General features: G+C 47.6%; 2 protein-coding genes across 2 annotated transcripts; one reads left to right on the plus strand and one right to left on the minus strand.

The window, feature by feature from the left end:
• Window positions 1–3,102: 3,102 nt before the first annotated feature.
• kbtbd2 (kelch repeat and BTB (POZ) domain containing 2) lies at window positions 3,103–9,020 on the minus strand. The gene is made up of 4 exons (XM_008308335.3): window positions 8,462–9,020; window positions 6,547–7,046; window positions 4,926–5,091; window positions 3,103–4,811 (listed from the first exon to the last, which is right to left on the minus strand). Exons 2-4 carry the CDS (start codon window positions 6,717–6,719, stop codon window positions 3,252–3,254), a joined length of 1,899 nt encoding a protein of 632 aa, XP_008306557.1. The 5' UTR covers window positions 6,720–7,046; window positions 8,462–9,020; the 3' UTR covers window positions 3,103–3,251.
• A 205-nt stretch (window positions 9,021–9,225) lies between these two features.
• buc (bucky ball) lies at window positions 9,226–12,432 on the plus strand. The gene is made up of 7 exons (XM_008308333.2): window positions 9,226–9,430; window positions 9,524–9,676; window positions 10,107–11,573; window positions 11,711–11,812; window positions 11,897–11,986; window positions 12,068–12,116; window positions 12,205–12,432. The coding sequence occupies exons 1-6, from the start codon at window positions 9,424–9,426 to the stop codon at window positions 12,094–12,096; spliced, it is 1,848 nt and encodes a 615-aa protein (XP_008306555.1). The 5' UTR covers window positions 9,226–9,423; the 3' UTR covers window positions 12,097–12,116; window positions 12,205–12,432.
• The last annotated feature ends 6,884 nt before the right edge of the window (window positions 12,433–19,316 follow it).

The following is a 19,316-nucleotide window of genomic DNA, read 5'->3' on the forward strand; positions in this document are numbered from 1 at the left end:
CTGAGGTCCAAACAGGGACAGAACCGGAGACACTGAAGCTCCGTGTGGACGGAGAGTTCTTCTTCCGGTTTTAAACACTTCAGCAGTTCTTCTTTTCTGTTTCTTCTATGGGCGGATGTGGACTATTCGGCAACATAATGACCCCAACACATCCACCGCTACTGCCCCCTATCTGTAGTATTAGCACTAACACCTTATTCACATGTGTTTTTTTCCCCCGTGTCTAACACCTTATTCACATGTGTTTTTTTTCCCCCGTGTTTTTCTTCTACTACTTCTGCTTTTTCTTCTTCTACTTCTGCTCGTGGTTAAATTCAGAGCAACGACATTCAACGTGATCAGTTTCATTTTTACTGCTGTTTGTGTGCTTTTATTTTGAAAACAATATGATTTTTTTTTCTTTTTAATTTTAAGTTCATATACAGGTATGTTTTTCAAATGTCTCCATCGTCCTTTCCTCTTACATGTTTTTAAAGTATTCGCTCACAATAAAAACCAAAGATACCTGGGAGTCGGGTTCAGGAACGTTTGAAACATTTTTTTAATAAATTAACGTTCATTAAAAATACAGTGCCAAAGGAATATGATGCAGCCAGACATGCTAGTTAAGAGTTCGTCATGAAGCACCTGTGCTCATGTTTTTAAGGTCAAAGGTCAGAAGGACACTCCTTCACCCTCCCCACCACAACTTCACCCCCAACCCTCCACTTCTGCTAGTTGTTGCTGGGACATTTTTGTAGCAACAGCCCCCCCCTGGGGGGGGGCAAGCCCTCTTCTCTCAGAACCAATCAGCAGCAAGAATATATATATATATAAAAAAAACAATGACCAGAAACGTAAAGAGAAACAAAACTACCCACAATCACACTACAGTAATGTCTGATATTAAATTAAGAAAAACAGAACACTAATATAAAACAGACCTGGTTACCCCCCCCCCCCCACCCCCCCCACACTCAAAACATGTCCTTTGAAACATATGAAAAATAGAGATTTTATATACATATATATACACACACACATATGTATATATGTACATATATATACATGTACATACTGTATATATATGTACACATACAGTATATATGTGTACATATATACACACATATACATATATAAAATTCAGCAGCTTGGGAATAATATAATATAAATACAAAAAAAGGGAAAAACAACAAAATGCATGAGCCTGACATTGAGGAGTCGACTGAGTCTGTTCTGAGAGGACGAGCCACGGAACCTGGTCTTCACTGATCGGACTTTAACAACAACTTCTTATAAAGAAGGTTCAGGACGTGATGGGACAGAGACGGAGGGGGGTGGGGGGGGCTCCTCTGGGAGAACATTAGTGTGGGGTTGGAGGAAGGTTCTGTGTCAGCAGGTCAGCTGAAAGGTCAGAGGTCAGCTGAGGAGACAAGTCTACGATGCATCCTGAGGACAATCCAACAACTCCTTAAATCAACTTGAAATGTTGCCGTGTCTGTGATTAGTTAGAAAAAAAAAACAAAACCAAAAGGATGTCCACTAGGACCAGAACCATCAGGACTGGTTCAGGACCAGGACTGAACAGAGACCACATGAGTGTGTGTGTGTGTGTGTGTGTTGGACCTAAAAACTAAAACCATGATGTTGGAGACCAAAGATTTGGTTCACGGCTCATCAATAAATGTGAACTCCCCCCCACACAAACCAAAAGGTCAAACCATTTCAGTATATGACTAAATGCTATTTCTAAGGTACCAGATAACCCAAGGTCCATTTCCTATCAACGCTCTACGGCTGCCACAGAGAACCAACGCTGACCTTGACAAACAAACACGATCATGTGACACAGAGTGAGGTGGTGTAACTGATGGCTGTGTGGATAACCCGTGTGACAGAACAGGGCTGTGGAGGCAGAGTCAGGAAGGAATGCTCACAGGCGAACTGGACCTGCAGTCGCCCCCCCCCCAACCACCACCCCCACCACTCTGCCCAGGAAAACCACAGCAGGAAGCCTGTAGAGCTCTGATATGGAGGAGGGACCAGTAACATTTAGGTTTCCTCAGAGTCAGGATGTTGTCCCTGTGAAGTCAATACTCCATCAGAAACCCAGACGTTTGAGGAACCTTCCTGACTTTGAGGAACACCTGTGTGGACTGTAAAGAAGGCTCTGAGAGGTTCGTGGTCAACTCTCCAGTGGGAGGAGGAGATGCCGACGCCACATGCTCTGGCTGTTCATCATCTGGAACAGCCAGAGAAACAGGTCGGAACGTCAGACACCGACGGATCAAAGATCCAATCCAGAACCAGCAGCACAAGAAACTGAGTCATCAGAGCGACGACGACTCACAGTGACGGAACAACACTGATCTTACTGTCACCCACAAACACCGTGGGAACAGAGTGTTAGCTGCACTGTTAGCTTCTGCTCCTAAATCTTAAAAAAATAATCTCAAATGATAAATGTCCATGATTATAAAACACGTTTGAGGAGGAACATTCTCACGTCTGCGTACGTCTTCAACACAAACTAGAACCTCTCAGAACTTCTCTATCAGCTGGAGAGAAGAAAGGACAGATGAGGAGAGGGAGAGGGGCCATGGGGGGGCCACCGAGGGGGGGGCCTCGGGGGGGGGGGGTTTATGGACTCACCGCTGTCGTTCAGAGAAAGATTCTCAGATAAGTGCATCAACATCATCGTGACGATAAGCTGAGGTTGAGATTATCACATTGTAGAAAGAACTGATGTCACAGATGACAAAGAAATGAAAAAACAAAAACTGGTTTCCTTTAAAGGGACAGTTCAGGGTTTCTGAAGGTTGGTTGTAGGAGCTGGTGGAGCAAAGTAACAGCTTCACCCAAAAGCACCAATACTGAAGTCCTGATTCTGGCCACAGAGTTACAGAACGTATTTTTGAACTACTTCAAATACAGTTCCAGATGTATTGAATTTCGTTATGAAGTACAAATGTACTCAGATTCATTCTGTAAACGGCTTAGCTTCGACACTAAACACGGTCAAACACTGGGCCAAACCAAACTGGTCTGCACCTGAACTGTCCTTTTAGAGTGTCCTCTCTGAGCACGGGCTTGACGGGCTCACGGGCTTGCCCACTCCTGTCCTTTTAGAGTGTCCTCTCTGAGCGTGCTGACCACGGGCTTGCCCACTCGTCCAGAGACCCCGCTGCCACACCAACAACATCAAACACTCAGCGTTCCCCTCCTCCGTGTCCATCACTCAGATTTACAGGAGCTGGAGGGGAGCGTCAGAGCTATACATGAGGGAGGGTCACCAGCTCCCCGTCCACCTCGAACTCCTCAGCCCCGTCAGGTGAGAAGAGGTAGGTGGGGGGTTTCCAGGGAGATTCCTCCAGACACGAGGGGTACAGCTTCCCAACTGCACAGCGGAAGTCCTTACCCAAGTCCCAGAGCACCCGCTCAGACACAGGCTGCCGCAGGTACCATCGATCCAGTTCCTCGTTGTACTGATAGATGGCGTACTTGGCGCGCTCGTTCATGTGCGTTTCTCGCATAAATATGCACAAAGAGTTGAGGAGCACCACTGCCCGCACGCACGGGTCAGAGTAGCGCTTGGCAGGGATGTTAGCGGCCAAGCGCCATTCATTCTTGGTGACGTCATAGATCTCCACTGTGACAGAGGAGCCGTCGATGGTGCTCGTGGGCAGCCGCAGGCCTGAGTTGCTAACCACGTGTAAACCACCGATGTAGAAAATCAGGTCACCGAAAGCAGCGGCCGAGGCGAAACATCGACTGGTTTTGCGCATGGCCATCTCCACCCAGGTGTCGGCGCGGGGGAAGTAGCAGTACATCAGGTCTTGGGTCATCACGTAGATGCAGTCGTGCGCCACCACCGAGGTGCTCCAGTTCCAGGCAAAAGGCAGCGGGCTCATCATGCTCCACTCGTCCTTCTCGCAGTCGTAGCGCTCCACCGTGCGCTTGTTCAGCTCGCCTCCCACATTGTCGCCCCCAATTGCATAGATGTAGCCCTCGCAGTAGACCAGCGAGGGCTTGATTCGGGCACACAGCATGGGGGTTTTGGGAACCCAAGTGTTCTGCTGAGCGTCAAACCAGAAGAAGCTGTCGACGGAGCGGAACACCGCCTGGAACTTGTTGCTCTTTCCGTGGTTGCTGATAGAGTTTTTTAGGGGGGTTTGTCCACCGGCGATGAACACGTCGTTATCGGGGGTCACTAACGTCCCCACCTTCTGCAGGTCCCCAGGTGGATTGCAGAGCTTGTACACTTTCTCCGCCTGCGGACTGTAACATACCACCGTTGTCGATAAGGACTCGCACATCACGTAGCCTTCCCCCTGCGTTTCCGACATGGCCTCCATGAAAATCAGCATCTCCTCTTTGGTCATGCCCAAGCGGGGCTTGAAGAACTTGGGCATGGACTTGTAGAGGCCCTGCACCACCACCGACTTGTCGTTTGGCGGCAGCCCCTGGAACCAGGCGCGCTGCGTCACCTCTGACAGCGCGTCGATGCGGATCTGACTCAGTACTGAGGAAAGGTGCTGCGACCTGGCCTCCATGTTGTACTCCAGCCACAACATGGCCGCCTCCCGCACCGTCTCCTCCTTCTCCACGTTCAGGTTGTCACTGCTCAGGACGTCGACCAGCAGCTCGTGCGAGAGCTGCAGGAAGGCCTCCTGTCGGTACACCACGGGGAACTTGTGCTCCACCATGCGTTTGGCGCTCTGCTTCAGCTCGCTGCAGCTGAACAGGTCACCGATGCTCAGCATGCGAACACAATTCTCTGCATTTATCTTTTTGACCAGATAGTCTCTGCATTGCAGCAAGACGTTCTCCACCTGAATGAGGGAGTGAGGCCGAGAGAGAGAGAGAGAAAGAGGCAAAGAGGGAATTTTCACGTTTTAAATCTGACTGTTCTTTCAAAGAAACAGCCATGACGGCTCCACACAGACCTGTAAAAAGCAGGCGGTCTCGTACAGCGGCTCCACCGTGCTGTCACTGATGGCCAGGTTGCCTGTGTAGGCGTAGGTGATGATGATCTGCAGGGTGGCTGCGTCCACGTTCCTCAGGTGGACATGCGTCTGTTTGCTTTCACTAAGGCCGCTCATGAACATGGCCCTAGAGGAGGAGAGGGGAAGGACAACGGTCAACACAACACAAGTGAAACGAAATATCCTGAGGAAACGCTGATTCTGTATAAAATAAATCTAAATCTATGCCCCTGCCTAAGACTTTTGCCTCTGTCCGTGGGTATGGGTAACAGGGTTCTTTAAGAAAGGTGTGGGCAGAGTCACTGAAAAAACTGCGGCAAACTTGAATGCAGCAAAGACAAATGAATAAAAGGAGGTAAAATTAAACTGATAAAACAGCTGCAGCATTTTCTTATATCGTATCTTCATTCCAGCTCTGTCTTATTTGGATGAAGGGGGGGGGCATGTGTCAATCACAGCAGTGACTAAACCTGACCAGTTGCATTACGCAATCCTGCAGTCGCATCCCCAGCCCTGCCCCCCCCCAAACGCCCTATGCAACCAGACGTTCCCAGACAAACAGGCTCCCCCCAAACACACACCTTCGCCTTCTTTTCTGACTCAAAGAGTGTGAGTCTTATTTGGATGAAAGACGGGGTAAAGAAAAAAAAAAGAAAAAAAAAAAGAAAAAAGGAGGGAAGCAGTAGTTGAGAGGAAGCACTGCAACACCTCTGAACCCTGGAGGGGAAATGCTTTGCATGTTCGCACCAGATAACGAGTGCCTGGGAAACAGCAGGGACGATGTGGCTGCCAGGACGCCAAGAAGTTCCACCAAACTCTTCTTGGAGCGTCTGTGCACGGACGGACACAGTGAGGTCGACGGTACGTCCGACTGCTGGGTCCGACTGCTGGGTCAGCCTCCGTCAGGTACAGACGGACTCTTCCCACAGCCGAGGCTCGTGCTGCAGTTGCTGCTGTGTCACACACTTGGACGTACGTTACGCAACGTTGTGCGTAGAGATGAGGCCCCCAGGGGCCCGAGGGAGCTGTCTGTGCTAGTCTGGTGTCAACACACATCGTTTCCCCAATAGATGGCGTGGACATTTTAAAAGCATTTCAGCCTTTATGACTTCTACATGTCATTTATCTTGGTTCACACAAGCGCTCCATCTATCTGCTCCTGTCTGGAACTCTTGAGTGAATCATGACAAAAAAAAAATCATGAACCAGATTGTACTGTGAGTTGTCGTTACATCCCTACTGTTCAGTGTGTGATGAAAAGTGTTTCCTCTGATTAAACACCGTCTGTATGTTTTCTATCCACTGTGTGTGGTTCAGGTAACACATCCTCTATGTTACTGTGCATTATTTATTGTAACTGCGCTACACAATGACAACAAACCTACACCTCATTACGGCGCCCCCACCAGCTCACACACTGGGCGAGTAATTGATGTCTTTATGCACAGAAAACGGTGCGGTGCATAATTTATTGAAACTGTAGGAGACAAATCAACATGTCCTCCATCAGCTCCAGGTCATTAAGAAGTGGAATCTCCAGGACACAACAGGAGGCTGCTGATCCTGATGCCCGTTCACTCACCTGAAATAGGAGCTACATGTGGCCAGGACCATCTTGTGACAGGGGAACTCCGTGTCCTCCACCAACAGCACCACATCAGTCAGTAACTTCTGTTCATAAAAGAACTTCAGCTGCTCCAGCAGGGAGACAGCGTAGTCCGCGTTGACCGACCTGCGCTCACCGAGATCTGACATGGTTGTGTCCCATGAATTGCGCCCCAGTTTTGAAAAGTCCCACAGCCGGTAGAACCGGACAAAAGCCCACCAGGAAAAAGACTAAATATATTCCTGAAAAAAAAGAAGAGCAAACAGAGAGGCGGGGCGTGGAGCTCCTCAACACCTCCACCGGCTGGAGTGGAGGTGTTCTACCACTGGGGGGAAAAACTCTGAGGCTCCTACTCCTGATGAGGTGGAGGACCAAATGACAACGCTTCGAGGTCGTAGATGATTCTGTTGTTTTGAGGTCATGCAGCAAGGCACCCGAGACCAGAGGTAGAGGACGACACCCACATCTGTAACCATCTGAAAAACATCAGTGAAGATTGGATTAGCAGCTAAATCGACACACGTCCATTACTCTCTGCAACATCCAGAGCCGTGTCTAAGGGTAAATTATCATCGGATTAAAAAGTAAATAAAATACTACCTTAAAACCAGAAGTGTTACTTTTAGATATAAGTGGGTGACACCAACATAGGGATTAAAATTAAAACTGAGTTCTAATGTTCAGTCCCTCCAAAATGGTGGCTTTACTTTTTGACAGGTAACAATGACATTATGACAGTAAATACAGTGAAGTATCACAGATCAAAAATCGATTTGATCTATACACTTTTTTTTAAATAAAAAAAAAAACAACAAACATTTTTTGAAATCAGGTGTATTTATTATGTTTGCATTTGGCTTCCATATGTGAAGCAATTAACGGGTTTAATAAAGCACTGCAGTAAAGCATGGAAGACTGCAGCAAAATAAAGAACATCTTTTTTTTCTTTAAATCACTACTGAAGCCAAACGTAGCATCAAACTCCACTGTTAAAATAAAACACGTTTTTCCCCCAAACTCGTCCATGCACCAAACAAGCATCACCACGCCGCGATGAATCAAACGTGCTGTTAACACACCCAGACTCATGTCTGAGATTAGCATTAGTCACCATGACGAATTCTGCTAACATTAGCCTCTCTGGAAAAACGCAAATAAACAAGTCATGCAAATCGATTCATAGAACGTTTCAAACAAACGTACTCGTGTGTTGTATCGTCAACGAATCGCAATGGATGTGTTTTGGAAACATTATGTACAGACTAAAGGTTAACCCTAGAGCTAATGCTAATAAACCAGGTAGGGTGGTCGTTCCACTTTATACAAACGGACGTCAGTATCGAGTTAAATTATTATTTTTTTAAATTATTTTTGATAGATGAATTATGTGGTGGATGATGAATGATATACAAGGACTGTTAAAGCGTTTTTCTGCTTATCTAATCTTAGCTTGACACCGTTAGCTGCTATGTCCAAAACAAACCCTGTCCCAACCGTAAAGAAAAAAAAAATCACAATTCATCCGCCTAACGTAAATAAACAGCATATTACATTATCGTACTTTATTTATTTTTCCAATTAATGTTAACGCGATGTACTCTGACAGCTCAATCATACATTTCAGCTACGATGCCGTTCCAATGCTAACGCAGTTTAGCAGCAGCGGTTTAGCTTTAGCTTCACAGTTCGGGGAGAAAGCAGCTGCAGCTACAGTGTAGTTCTGCCTCTTCACCGTAACAAAAACGCTGGAGCTGTTTTAGAAAATTGCGTTTGAAGTGCGTAGAGCGTTCGAACAGGATAAAACTGATTGCCGCGTTGGTGTTAGCGAACGCAGCTTCCCATGCTAACCTAAGCTTAACGGGGCTAACTAAAGGAAAGCTATAACGGCTACCTGAAAACTCCAGCAGCCCAGAATTCTCACTCCTCCCTGGACAACTTTCTCAGCGAATGTCCGTCACTGTTTCCCCGCCGAAGCCATTTAGCGGAAAGCGCCGAGGAAGCGGGTCGGGGGGGTTGAAGGGGTTTACACGTTAAATGATGAGAGTGGAAGAAAATGAAGCGGCGAACAGCAGACGAAGCTTTTCAGCGCATCATCATCTTCATCATCAACGCTTGAAAAAGACCAGAGGCCAAATTAAGAAACTGCGCAAGCGTAGACACCATGAGGCGCTGCAGCGACCTCTGCTGGGCAGATCGACACACGGCACCGCTGATTGAACATTTAGGCCCCCGAAGGCCCATTACATTATCATTATACCATTATCATTTATTTTTTTGGATATGTACGTGTACATGTAACATAGACTCCAAACAAATAACAACAAAATAAACTATAATATAGAAAGAAAAATAATATTAATAGAAAGGGAGCAATAAATTATTCCAGAAATGAAGACAGAAGTTGATCTTGATAAAATGGCCATACGATTTCTATATGTACCGTTTTTGAAAATAGGTTTTAATTAAGACTTTAATTATTTTCATTAGTCAGTTAAATAAAGGCCTGTATTTTCATCTATACCTTTTTCATAGATCCTTTATCTTTGTTTTGCTGTTTCTGTTGGGTATGATTTGATGGTTGCACATGTATCTGCTGCAGCGTTCCTGAGGTCAGGTGTTTCCTGTTGCTCTAATTACAAGAGAAATCCGTGCCTTCTTCATTCAGATGTCATGTGGGGCTGAGTGAGAGAAGTTGTTCTGACTTCTTCGTGTCTGAAAGGAAATTTCACTGTGTAGGATTAATTTAAAAAAAAGTCCAGCCTTTATTTCTAGGAGCTGAGGAAGGTTTATTATTGTTGTTGAACCTGTCTTAACTTTCAGTTTTTTTTATTCCGACTAAACACAAACCTACACATGGATGGTACGCGTTTAGGTTTAATTAAAGAAAAAATATTTGAATGTTTGTGATTATCTAATGGTGTTTTATTGACATTTCCCCTGCTGCTCCTTTCAGACTCAAACCAGCAACCACATGGATACGGGGGAGGACAACAGAGAAGTCAGCATTCCAGACCGTTCTTCTACGTCCAGCCACCGTCTCAGCCTTATTACGTCTACCAGCACTGGCAGCTCAACAACCCCTACAGTCACTACGGTTTACCTGGAGGTAGCGCTCTCTTCACACACTGCTGTGCTTCTATGAAGGACCAGGCTGTGCAGACACACGATTACATGTCATTTCTCTGTCAATATCTCAGTCTCTTGTACTAAAGTTAACTGTGAAAATTCCCAAAATGACATATATGAACAATATGATTTAATTGTAGGTGTAAATGTGACATTTCCTGGTCAATTTCACCAGTGCAAACACTGAGCAATAGATACATATTAAATTAGATCATTTCACAGATATTTGCCAGAATATTGAAAGAAAAAAAAATCACTGTAGACATGAAGGTTCATCAGCAGCTGCACTAACACATCAGGATTTGTCATGTGACTTTGACGATGACGTCAGTGTTGATTATCTAACTTGTAGACATGAAGGTTCATCAGCAGCACATCAGGATTTGTCATGTCTGCTCTTTGGTCATCAGCTTTCAACTACAGCCGTCCCTACATCCATCCCTACCAGTACATGCAGTACCCTGGCTTCATGTTCCCACATGCTCCGCTGTATCCGGTCGACTACAGAAGAATGTTCGAGCCCCGGTTCCATCCTCCCACCTGGGGCCAGCAGCATCACCCGCAGCCTCAGGGGCGTCGAGAAATGGCCTGCTCGGAGGCCCAGACGGACCCCAACGACGCCATTAGCAAACTCATCGAGTGCTTAGACAAAATACGAACCAATGAGCTCAGACACGGCGCAGAGAGGGAGCTGGACTCTGGGGTGGCCTCGCACTCGTCAGGCATGTTCTCCCCAGTGGAAGAGAGAAAAGGTGACGAGCAGGGACACGTCCTGCCATCACTGCCTGGTAATCTGGCCAGTCCAGCTGTGGTCTTCAGTGACTCCACGACAGCAGTGTACGACGAGTCCAGTCACAGGAGCCTGGACACCATGAGCCCTGAGGGTTGCTGGTCAGGAGCGTTGGAGGAGGAGTTGCCTCTGGATAGCTCCTCTGTTCATGAAGAACGTGTACAGGTGGCACAAACAGCAGGTGATGAAGCTTTTATCTCATACGGGGCAGTAGAGGTCGCTGATGTCCAGTCAGACATTGTAGCGCCTGAGCTGAAAGCTCCCAAATGTCAAGCAGAAGAACTGAAGCCCTTCCACCTGACTCCCTTCTTTTCCTCTGACCAGCCGGTGGCCAAGGAAGGTAAAATCACTGACCCCTCAAAGACGCACTGTCCGGGAGTTTCTTCAGACCAAGAACCACCTGACCCCAGCTGCAGGATCCTCCGACTGCCCTTCGAGAGCATCCTGACGCCTAAAGTGTCAGGCGGTGACCCCCTCTCTTCTGCGTCCCCCTACTTTTATAACTACCTCTCCGTGCAGACAACCCATGAACGTATGAGCGTGCTCAGCCCGTCCCTGGATGAGCTCTCCTCCAGGGAGGAGATGTTCTCCACAGACCTGGATGATGTGGATCTTTTCCCTAAGACCGTCTACACAAGCGGACAGCGCCGCCCTCCGCGGCTGGCAGAGGCCAGCGCTGCATCCCCCCGAACCACGGAGGAAGCAGAAGAAGTCTGGCTGCCAAGTTCAAAGAGGGGGGTGACGTGTGCCTGCTGCGGAAAAACCCTGCTCAAAGGCAGCGGCCGCAGTAAAGTCCAAACCTCAGCGGCGTACAAAGATGAGGCCGGAGACTCGGAGGAGGAGAGCAGGTACAGACGGGGACGCGAACAGCCGCTGAGAGTGGTTGTGAGGAAGCACGTCTCACCCAGGAAGCATCCCCCACCCCCGCTGAGACCTCCAGGAAAACCCTGGTACAAAAGAGGGCAGTACAGAGAGGCTTCAGACCTGTGTGGTCAGGAGGACGCTCATGAGCTCTGTAAGAAGAATCCAGACGATGGAGAGGTGGCAGAGGAGACCAGCGGTGAACTGCAGTGTAGAACATGCCAGGGTAGGGGGCGCAAACACACTCCTCATCCATGGATGTTATTCTGTCTGCTGAGATCGGTCAGGTTTCTGTGCCTGGGTTAGAAGAAGCTCTGATACTTGGTGTGCTGCAGAGTGTTGTCATGTCATGATCTTTCACAGATGGACTCTGCAGAGAAGAGCTGACCTCAGGTGACCAGACCAGGTGGGGGGAGGTCAGTGCTTTTCCCAGGAGGAGACAAACAACTCCTGTGAAACGACAAGGTCTTTTTCTGTTCCTATCGTTGATTCATTCACTTGTCGTGGATCGGCCTCCACTGACGATCTCCTGACAATACTGTCTGACAGAGATGAGCGCTCAGAGGAAGGTGATGTATCACCGGCCGAGAGAAGACGACAATGACGAGGATGAGCCTCCGCCGCTGCACTGGGACAGAGGTACCCGACTGGTCTGAGGTGGGAACGGTTTTCTTTAAGGTCAGAGTAGAAATAAATGTTTGTGTTTGTTCTTCACTCCAGGCTCCTCCATCAGAGAACCCAGATGTTAACGTCCCTGGACCTTTGAACTGTAGATGGAAACTCCTGAGTTCACATCCTTCACATGAAGACAAACAGAACAACCATGGATTTCTAAAACATTTTTGTTTTCCCCTCAGATCCCCACAAAGGTGTAAATATTCCAGGAGGAAAGACTTAGATCACTGGGTGAAAAGCACGGCACAGGAAGACTCTTTTTGTTAGAATGAAATGTAACGAGTAAAAAAAAAACCATGTATAAAGTTTCATTATCACTGCCTTACACGAAATGATTTCACAAAGGTTGATGCAGTTGGTGGTGTTTGACTGATTTGGGGTCAGTCCATTAAAATATTGTCATTATTTAACCTACGTGTGTGTTTTTCCCCATCAATTTCTTGGAGGCAAAAATATAGCAAAAAAAAGCAAGAAAAGCTGCATATACACAGCAATTAAAATACAGAACTTCAAATGTTTACTTTACTAATAAACCACGAACAACCCAGTTACAAAGACTCTAATAACAGGCTGTCTGTGAGGGAGCTTCAGTGGTGTTTGTTTTTAACAACCAGAGAGGAAGCAGCCGTCACACTAATGTTCTTTAATCTTGGTGGAAAACTCTGTTCCATTTTACTGGAGTAAATTTATATATAAAAAAACAATTTTTTATATATAAAAATGTATATAAAAATGGACTAAGTTTATATAAAAACCATTTTAAAAAAATCATGGTTTTAAGTGTGTACGGCACCACCTACAGGCCAGAGAATAGAGCTACATGCTCATATTGAAATGAAACGTTTGTGTCGTGGTGTGAGAGAAAGTTAAAATAACAGACCCACAAAACAAGATAGAATAAAATAACGACACGATGTGAAAGATTATTATAAAAATATTAAATACATTATAAGTAAGTTTAACATGAACAGGTGTTTCTGCAGCTCTAATCACTGTGTTCTCAAGGCGACCACGTGACCACAGGGTTAGATGCTGTACGGACCATGATGCATCACTCTGCACCACATCCTCACGTCTCCAACAGGCTTCAGTCCACATGAAGTGGTTTTGTGGCTGTGATCTTTGTTCCTATCTCTGATCAATCAGCAGGTCCTGTCAGCTGAGTCCAGACTCCAGCCCAGATCTGATTGGCTTCAAACCGAGGTCACTGATATCTCATTGGACGGTCTTCACCTGGACCAAGAATCCAGCCAATCACCTCAGTATTTGACCAGAGCAGGCCCAACCCCACAGTCTCCACCTTGGATTTTCAACTGAAATCATTCCCAGAGAGAAGTTTGCTTCGTTCCTGATTGATCTTTGCAAACGTTTATTGACTATTGTTGGAAACAGAACTCCAAACAGTCTCTGAATTAGCTTCTCAGCCTCTTTGGCCGACATGGAAGCAGGTACGTCCGCTTTCCAACAGCCTTTGGGTCTGAATCATCGTGGTCCAAACCCACCACATGGAGCTCAGCTGACGGGCACACGGCAGTCCGCTCCAGGACCTCCAGGACCTCCAGGACCTCCAGGCGGTCCACGCTCCGAGGAGCAGCAGCACCACAAGCCTTTCTTCTACATCCAGCCGTCGCAGCCGTACGTCCCTGTCCAGAGTCTCCAGTGGCCCGTACCGCTGCCCATTCCTGTGTCCTACAGCCCATACTACAGCTACGCTGGTTTAGGTAAAAGAACGGACTGTGAGGTTGAGTGAGAGTCACGTCTGTTCAAATGGTTTTAGAGAAATATTGTAACATTTAAACCAGGACTTGACCTGTAGTCACTGTGGTGATCCCTCACTGACGCCCCCATCTGGGCACATTTATGTAATCACATACAACCAAACAGGTGTTTATAGGTTTATAAGACAAATGTTTTTGGCTGAAACTGGTTACAACTGGACAATGAGTTGAATAGTTGAAATCTTAAAGTTACTCTGGAAAAAGATAATGTCAATCCAAACAAGTAAAAGTTGAAAAGTTGATAAACAATAACTTTAATTTATATTTAAGTTAATCTAAACATTTTTTTGCTTTAATTTATATTTAAGTTAACCTAAATTTTTTTTTTGTTTTGTTCAAACATCAAGCAGAAAAGCTTGATACAGACCATAAAATAATTTTTTTGCTGTGTTCCAGGTTACAGTCTGCCCATGATGCCCCAGTATCAGCCAAACCCCTACATGGAGCCTCCTGGGTTTGTGGTTCCTCACAGCCATCTCCATCTGATGGACTACAGGCGTCTCCTCAACCCTCAGTACTACCAGACCATGGCCTACCACTCACGCAGGTTCAGATACCAGCACAGCAGTCCGCCCAGAGTGACCAGCTCTCAGGTTCAAACAGAACCTCTGTCTTCGGTCCAGAGAACCAGCACCCCGGGCTCCAACGACACCGGGGTCTCCAGCGGCATCTCCGTCTGTAACAGCGACAGCACCCTGGTCCCCAGCGGCCGGCTGCTCTCCACGCCTGCGGCCGTGCAGAACTGCAGTCCGTCCGGGGAGCTCAAAGACCCGGTTCCCAGCTCCAATGGCGGCTTTGTGATCCAGACTGAGGAGGTCAGGATCGAGTGCTGCACCACACCGGTGGGACTCCAGCTGCTGCACTCCCACGAGACTGCTGAAGTGTCCCACAGGTTTTCACAGGACATGGTGCTGCAGGGCGGCCAACGACGTCCTGCTGCGGAGCAGATGGAGCAGAAGCATCAGGTCTGTCCGGACATTCTTCTGGTTGGTGGCCACAGCGGCGGAGAGGAGTCCAGGACCCCGATGAACCCTCCTTCTCCTGAGGTCGCAGCTGACGCTGAACCTGTTGAGAAGAAGAGGGAGAAAGGTCAAAGTAGGAGCTCTGAGAATTTCCGCTCCAAAGTTGTCCGCTTACCTTTTGACCCCAAGTACTTGGAGGAGCTGCAGAAGATCGAGTCCACCGTCTGGTCCACGGAGGAACCTCTGAAGCCCAGCACTGAGTCACTGACTAGAAATGACTGCTTTGTCTCCAGAGGAGAACGTCTGGCTCCTGTTATTGAACCTCCTCCCACAGATGTCCTCATGGTGAAGGAGACTCCAACAGAAGAGGTCTCCCTGGCCGAGGTTCCTCCAGGATCAGAGGACGTAGTGAAGGACACGTTGCCCCCCTTTGAGGGTCCAGTGGATGCATCTGAAGCAGAACTCTTCCCAGTGATGGAGGAGTCAGAGAAGGTTCAGATGACGACGTCGATGCAAACATCTGAAGTTGATTTGATGGAAGATTCTCCCGTTAAGTCGGGTGGAGTTAAAGACGTTCTGGATCACCAGGACACTTCCTTCGAGTCGCTGCCCGCCTACCTCCCATCCACCAGCTGGCTCACTGACTTTGATGCGGTCTACTACTGCAGCAAGACGCCTCCAACTCCAAAGAAGCAGAACAAGCCTGTGAGCAGCCGTGGTCTGGACGTGCCCAGCAGAAGAAGAAAACTGGGCCTGGAGTTTAAAGAACAGCCAGCTCTAGGGAAGCCGAAGGAGAGGTACAAACCCAGAGGTAAGGTGGACCGGAGGAGCCTCTCCGACCACGAGTGCTGCCTCAGAAGAAACTTCAGTGAGAGCGCCTTCACCTCCTACCAGTCCAAGAGGGAGCGGCTCTGCTCCAGATGTCTGTCCAAACAAAGGCTCTGCTCCTCAGTGAGTCCAGGGGTAGAATGTGGGGGCATGAAGAGAAAAGCCGTTCCCCTCCAGCAGTGGAACGACGTCCTGGCACCAACCTGTGAGGCCTGTAAGTCCCACAGCAAAAAAGTGATGAGAAAGGGCTCCAACCCTGACATCTGGGCTCCTCCTCATGGACAGGACACAGAAGGTGAGTCCTCGGAGACCGGTTCCTGCCGCAGGGTGCCAAAGTGGAGGTCGTCTGAAGGTCCCAGGAGGATCTCAGACTTTAAGAGGTCGCTGACCTTCAAGAAGAACCTTGACAAGTTTCCTGCAGTGGTTTACCCACAGCTGAAGGAGAGGAACTGCACCTGCCCCCCACCGGCAACGACAACAACCGCCTCAGCAGCAGCATCAGACTACGGCCTGGGACAGACAACGTCTCTGTCCACACGGCAAGACGATCAGAGAAATGGACGAAAACTGCGCTCTGCCCCTGTCACTTCAGCAACACTGGAGGAACGGGGACCAGTTTTATCTGTCACACCGGTGGCACACTGGTGGGTGAAGAGTCTTCACTTGGTGACGTCACTGGTCTGGTGGTTGTCCATGTGGACAGACCAGTGACGTCCCCTGGTGTCTGCTCTGATGGAGCTTCTGTTTGATTGTTTTTCTTATTGCCCCACAATATTTAGTCACTGAAACTACCGTGTGTGTCCGTCTTTGTCTCACAGGTTCTCATTCAACGGAGAAGTCCTGGAAAGCAGCGATGCCGAACTTTGACCTTGATGTCAACGTCTCCAAGAATGAGGCCAGATCACTGCACATGCTCAAACACAAGAAATCACAGTCACAAGGTGGGCGTGGCCTAAGGCGTGGTTCTATTATTTATTTTGTGCCAACTGTTGAACTTTTCCACCACTGACTGCATCATTCCCACTTTGTCAAACATTTCTAATGTTCTTTTCTTCTTCCTGCAGGAACACACAGAAGAAACACCAGATACTGATTTACACTGAGCACAGAGTGGGAAAAAAAACACGTTTTTTAAAATGTTTGTATTCACTATATTTTTATACTTTATAAAAACACCTGATATTTTTGTACAAAAGACACTGTTCACTATTTATTGCCTTTCAAATAAACACCAGATTGATTCAAGTTCGTCTCATTCTCCATCTGAGCCTCAGAGAATAACTGAAGAAATGGAAGAGAAAGATGCAGTGAGCGCATCCTGCCACTAGATGGCACGGTTTCTGAATATATAGCACAGTTGTTTGGTAGCAGTTGAAGTTGATCTGATTTACACACACTCTGCTGCACTTCAGTGTTGTGGTGCTGAAGAGTTCTTGGTTCTGGCTCGGTTCTAACGGCAGCCAGCCAATCAGCAGCTGATCCTTTGACAACGAGGCCACTGACTGGTTGATTCACCACAGACGATGGCCTCACATTGTTAACCTTTTAATATTTAAACAGCCACCGGTTCATGTGAGGTGACCGACCTAATTCTACAGTTTTCTGTAAAAGAAGAAACAAATCCCAGTGAGTGGTCACCACATCATCTGTTGCCTGACTGCTCCTCCTGGTGTTAGACTGTAAAACTGCATCCTCCTCTTGTTTGATTGTCCAGCTGATGAAGAACAGGTTGCCATGACAACTTCTAAGTTAGACAGGAAAATGCACCAAGGTGAAGTGAATTTGACAAATTCAACCTCGGTCTGGACCAGTTTTCCTCCTGGTCCTTTGGGGGATTAAAGGTTTCTGAAGCTGAGGTTCATGGAGCAGAAAGTGTTCAAACGTTTCTACCACGGTTCACTTCCTTCACGGTTCTGTCGTCTGAGCTCAGTCAGTGTTTGATGAAGTGAAAAACACTGCAGCAAACAGTTCTAGGAGCCAGAGACAGTACCAGGAACTACATACGGTACCATCATTTATCTAAACTTCATTTGTTTTTCTCTGCAGTGACTTTGTCCAGATGGTTTTAAGGTTTTTTTTTTAAATCTATTTCCTGGTATTTTCCCAGGATTATTTCCTGTTTTTAAGATATTTTTTCACACTTTTCTCATGGAGTTCCTCTGAGGATTTTCTTTCCTTCTAATATATATATAAATATAATCATCTCTTTTGGAAAGTGAATAATCAATATATCAGTTAATTGTCTCTGATCCAGCCGTCTGTTTCAGGACAGGGTTTCTCAAGGACGTCCTGTTACAGTGGGTTCAAATTTGGCAGCCGTCTCCACCTGACCTTAAAAAAAATAACTTATTTGGCACCGAAGACTGTGGGAATGTCAAGGTATCCCTGCACGGTAGGTGTGAAAATATCAACTTAGATTTGAGGATAAATGAGTCTCCCAGCTGCAGCAGCAGCAGCAGCAGCAACAGCAGTAACAGCAGCAGCAGTAACAGAAACAGCAGCAGCAGCAGCAGCAGTAACAGCAGCAACAGGAACACCAGCAGCAGCAGCAGCAGCAGCAGCAACAGCAGTAACAGCAGCAGCAGTAACAGCAGCAGCAGCAGTAACAGCAGCAACAGTAACAGCAGCAGCAACAGTAACAGCAGCAGCAGTAACAGCAGCAGCAGCAGTAACAGCAGCAGCAGCAGCTTCGTTAGGATGGGTAAATAAATGTCACACACACACACACACACACAGGGCAGTCAGAAAGTCCAGCTCCTGTGTGGCTGCGGTCAGTGTTGGCGTATGAACCAACCCCACGGTCAAGGTCACGTCTTCCTGCTGCTCATTGGCTGATCAACATTTCCTCCAGCTGCAGCTCACAGACATCACTGCCAACGAGCGACAGCGCAGCGCGACCTTGACCGCGTCTTTGCCTAATTGTGTGTGTGGGAGGCCCCGGTGGAAATCAAACCCCTGACCCTGCTGACAGGAGTGCCTCAGAGTCAGGCAGGACCACGTGCCTGGAGAATGACCAGACACTCGTCCAGACCTGCTGAAACTGTGAGTACGGGACACGCCCACTTCCTGTCACATGTGACGATGAGCAGCACATGTTGGTGTTAAAACTCTGCAGCCCCCGGTGCCAACTATGGTCATATGATTTTTTTTTTAACCTCGTTACCGCCCCCTGCTGGCGCTCCTTCAGACCGCCCTCATGTCTAACACAGTCACAACAATGAGTGCTCATTGAGAAGGTCAGGTTGGAGCGGGTCACGCTCGGCTGCTCATGTGTAAATGTCAAGTGTCCCCCCCCCCCCCCACACCCCACAGGCTGCTCTGTGAGATGATTCACACTGTCACGGACATCAGCAGAACAACAACAACAACAACAACAACAACAACAACAACAACAACACCCTCCTGGACCCGCCTCCTGTGGAACTGTTCTCTCACACACACCCAGGAACTCCATCCACGCCACAGTGTGTGTGTGTTCCTCCGTCAGAATATTCAAATGTGATATTCATGTTAATATGACATTTAAAAAACATTTTGAGAGATTTACCTGCGGGACACTCACTGGCCACACGAGGCAGCGGCGGCCCAGCAGCTCCTGTGACTTATCATATAAAAATGACCATCTTCAGTCTGGGGTTTGGTGGAGGAGGGAGTCTGTGCTTCCTCACACTCTTATCTCCAGAGACACACTTCCCCCTGTCTCCCCCCTGTGTCCCCCCCGTCTCC

This window comes from Cynoglossus semilaevis, chromosome 3, assembly GCF_000523025.1.
Source record: "Cynoglossus semilaevis isolate Cse_v1.0 chromosome 3, Cse_v1.0, whole genome shotgun sequence".
NCBI classification, from domain to species: domain Eukaryota; kingdom Metazoa; phylum Chordata; class Actinopteri; order Pleuronectiformes; family Cynoglossidae; genus Cynoglossus; species Cynoglossus semilaevis.